At 50.9% G+C, this 2,791-nt stretch overlaps 1 protein-coding gene across 3 annotated transcripts in view; it reads right to left on the minus strand.

Annotated features, from left to right (window-relative positions):
• NAA35 (N-alpha-acetyltransferase 35, NatC auxiliary subunit) overlaps nt 1-2,298 on the minus strand; it is a 96,406-nt gene extending 94,108 nt beyond the window's left edge. Inside the window, exons 1-2 of one of the 3 annotated variants that reach the window (XM_007456110.1) lie at nt 2,164-2,298; nt 1,226-1,354 (exon numbers count right to left, since the gene is read on the minus strand). In XM_007456110.1, the coding sequence (XP_007456172.1) occupies nt 1,226-1,349 (124 nt within the window). In that variant the 5' untranslated portion in view covers nt 1,350-1,354; nt 2,164-2,298. The other 2 variants (XM_007456111.1, XM_007456112.1) reach the window with 2 other exon arrangements.
• Between the last annotated feature and the right edge of the window lie 493 nt (nt 2,299-2,791).

The following is a 2,791-nucleotide window of genomic DNA, read 5'->3' on the forward strand; positions in this document are numbered from 1 at the left end:
GCTGGGCCCGTGGGCCATGGCCGCTGAGCCTGCGCGTCCGGAGCCTGTGCTCCGCAATGGGAGAGGCCACAACAGTGAGAGGCCCGCGTACCGCAAAAAAAAACAAAACAAAAAAACCACATTACAGCAGAAACGAAAAATTAAATTGAGAGTCTTAGTCCACTCAGGCAGCTATAACTAAGATACCATAAATTGGGTGGCCTATGAATAACAAACTTTTTTTTTTTTTTTTGCGGTATGTGGGCCTCTCACCGCCGTGGCCTCTCCCATTTTGCATTACCGACAGGATTTCTGCACTCACAGAGCTTATATTTCAGTGGGTGAGGCTAACAATAAAAGATAATTGAAAATGAGTTTCTCACAGTAGATAAGTGCTATGAAGAAAATAAAGCAGGGTGATTCAACTGAGGTGGAGCTGGATAGAAGAGAATGAGGGGATTAATCTGTTTAGATTGGCTGTTGAGACCTCACTGGGACGGTAACATTTTTTAAAAATATATTTATTTATTTATTTGGCTGCACCGGGTCTTAGCTGCAGCATGCGGGATCTAGTTCCCTCACTAGGGATGGAACCTGGGCCCCCTGCATTGGGAGCACGGAGTCTTAACCGCTGGACCGCCAGAGAAGTCCCTGGAACAGTAACATTTAAGTGGTCAGGAAGGAGCCAGCTATGTAAAGACCCGGGGACACGACCTTAGCGTGTTTAATGAGGTAAGGATCTCATGACCGAACATAATGAGTCTAGTGAAGCAGTGGTACAAAAAAAGTCTGAGGTAGACACTAGATCACATAGGCCAAAGGGAAAAAGTTTTAATTTTATTCTACATGTAACAGGAAGCCACTGGAGGATCTTAAGCAGGGAATGACATGATCCGATTATTTTCAAACCTCAAATATACAATAATACTCCCGTTTTTAGGGCGACAGAATTCGTATTTCCACAGTTTGAAATTACTGCTATGTGCTAACCTGTTATTTAAAAGTTAGAAAATTTTAACCCAAGAAACTGCCTGAACATCTGTATTTAATGCTATATCCTATATAAACTGGCTTTAAATGAAAGTTAAAATCAGAGGATAGAGAATGAATAAGTGTGGTTAACAAACTCGATAAACCACACATGTTGATTTTTTCCATTTATTGAGATAGTTTAGAAATCACAATCCACATTTTTATTGCACCCTTTCCCAAATTTTGAACTTCTAATTCAAAAATTCAAACTCACCTCGACAAGCTTCTTCAAAATCTTGAGTTATGTCCACCCAGTTTGTATTGCTTTTTTCCATCTTTTCTGGTATACTGAGCTCCCATCCTGAATCATCATCGTCTACAGAAGCTTTCATAACCATTATTCCTATAAAATTAATATTGGTGTAAAAGAGAGAATGTAGCTTTCAGGGCAAGAGTATTTGCAAACCATGTGCGTTTAAGTATTGGATGAAAGTCTTACTAAACTCTTTAAGCAGAGCTCTTCTGAGTTTGAGGACCGCACTGTAAAAAACTACCTTACTGCAATTAAATCCCACGTCAATTAACACTGCTGCTGCTTTGCCTATTTAGGAAGAAAAAAATCACAAACCATCCCACAACTGGCCCAAAGAGAACCAACTCCAGAGATTCCTACTTTCAACACTGGCCACAAATAACCAAGGCACTCTTCTGGGTCCCCTCTCGAAGCCCAAGACCCCAGCAACTACACAAGGCAAGGTGGTCCTTCACCTGTCCGGAGCTCGCCGGGCCAACCTCTCCCGGCCCGGCCGGACCCCTACACAGCCTGTCCGGGGGGCATAGCGTGAGGGAGCGCACCGCCGGGCTCCAGTCGCCGGGCCCAGGGCGGGGGAGCACCTGAGGAGGGGACCGCCCCACCCGGGTCAGCCCGGCCCGGCCCCAGCCCCACGGGCACGGAGGCAAGGACAGGGCTGTCGTCGCGCGGGAGAACTGGCTCGCCCGGTGCCAGGTTGTCGCCCCGATAACACCGAGTAAGGCCAGGGCCCCGGCGGGCAGTGGGCACGGGGAAGCCCTCAGCTCCTACCTGAAGCGCGGCGGGAGGGCAGGGGCCGCAGGGTGACCTGGCGTCCCCAGGGTCCGCCACGCGCGCGGGGTGCTGCGGCCCTCTGATACGGGAGGGAAGAAGTCTCAATGGCTCCGCACAGCGGTCCCTACCTACTTCTCCCGTGGCCACCCGCGCTGCCACGCACCGCCCAGCTCGCGGAAATAACGACGCCGCCTGGGCCGCCGCAGCCTACCCCTCCCCTCTCAGCCCAGCCCGACCGGCCGCGTGCGCGCATGCGTACGCCCGGTACGCGCGACCCCGCCTCCTCTCCCTCACGCCTTGGGACTTAGCGCTCCCCGGCCACACCCCCTTCCTCGCTACCGACAGCCTTAGGCCGGGGCGGCTATCTTCTCTTCTCGCGGGATTAAAGCCAATCGCGAGACCGGAAGCTACCTTCCTTCTCCAGCCTGCGGCCTTGTCCTGGGTAGTGGGTGAGTGCCGGTAAGGGGCGGAGCCTGAGGGCCTAGATCCCGTCCCGCTTCGCGTCGCGCGGTTCCCTGGGAAATTCTTAGAAAGGTGCCGGGGAGGCGCGAGGAAGCGGTGGAAGTACGCGCAGGGGTTAGTTGTTGGGGCCTTGCATGAAGAGCCCAGCTACGAGAGCTCCATCGAGCTGGTGCTGCCTGAAACCTGTTTTATGTTTCCTAGAGAGCCTGGGGATTTCATGCGGAAAAATTGAAACAAAATATAAGCAGAATCAAGCCAGTTATTTTCTTTTACACCCTTTACATGGTTTAGATT

This window comes from Lipotes vexillifer, unplaced genomic scaffold (genome assembly GCF_000442215.2).
Source record: "Lipotes vexillifer unplaced genomic scaffold, Lipotes_vexillifer_v1.1 scaffold806, whole genome shotgun sequence".
Classification (NCBI taxonomy): domain Eukaryota; kingdom Metazoa; phylum Chordata; class Mammalia; order Artiodactyla; family Lipotidae; genus Lipotes; species Lipotes vexillifer.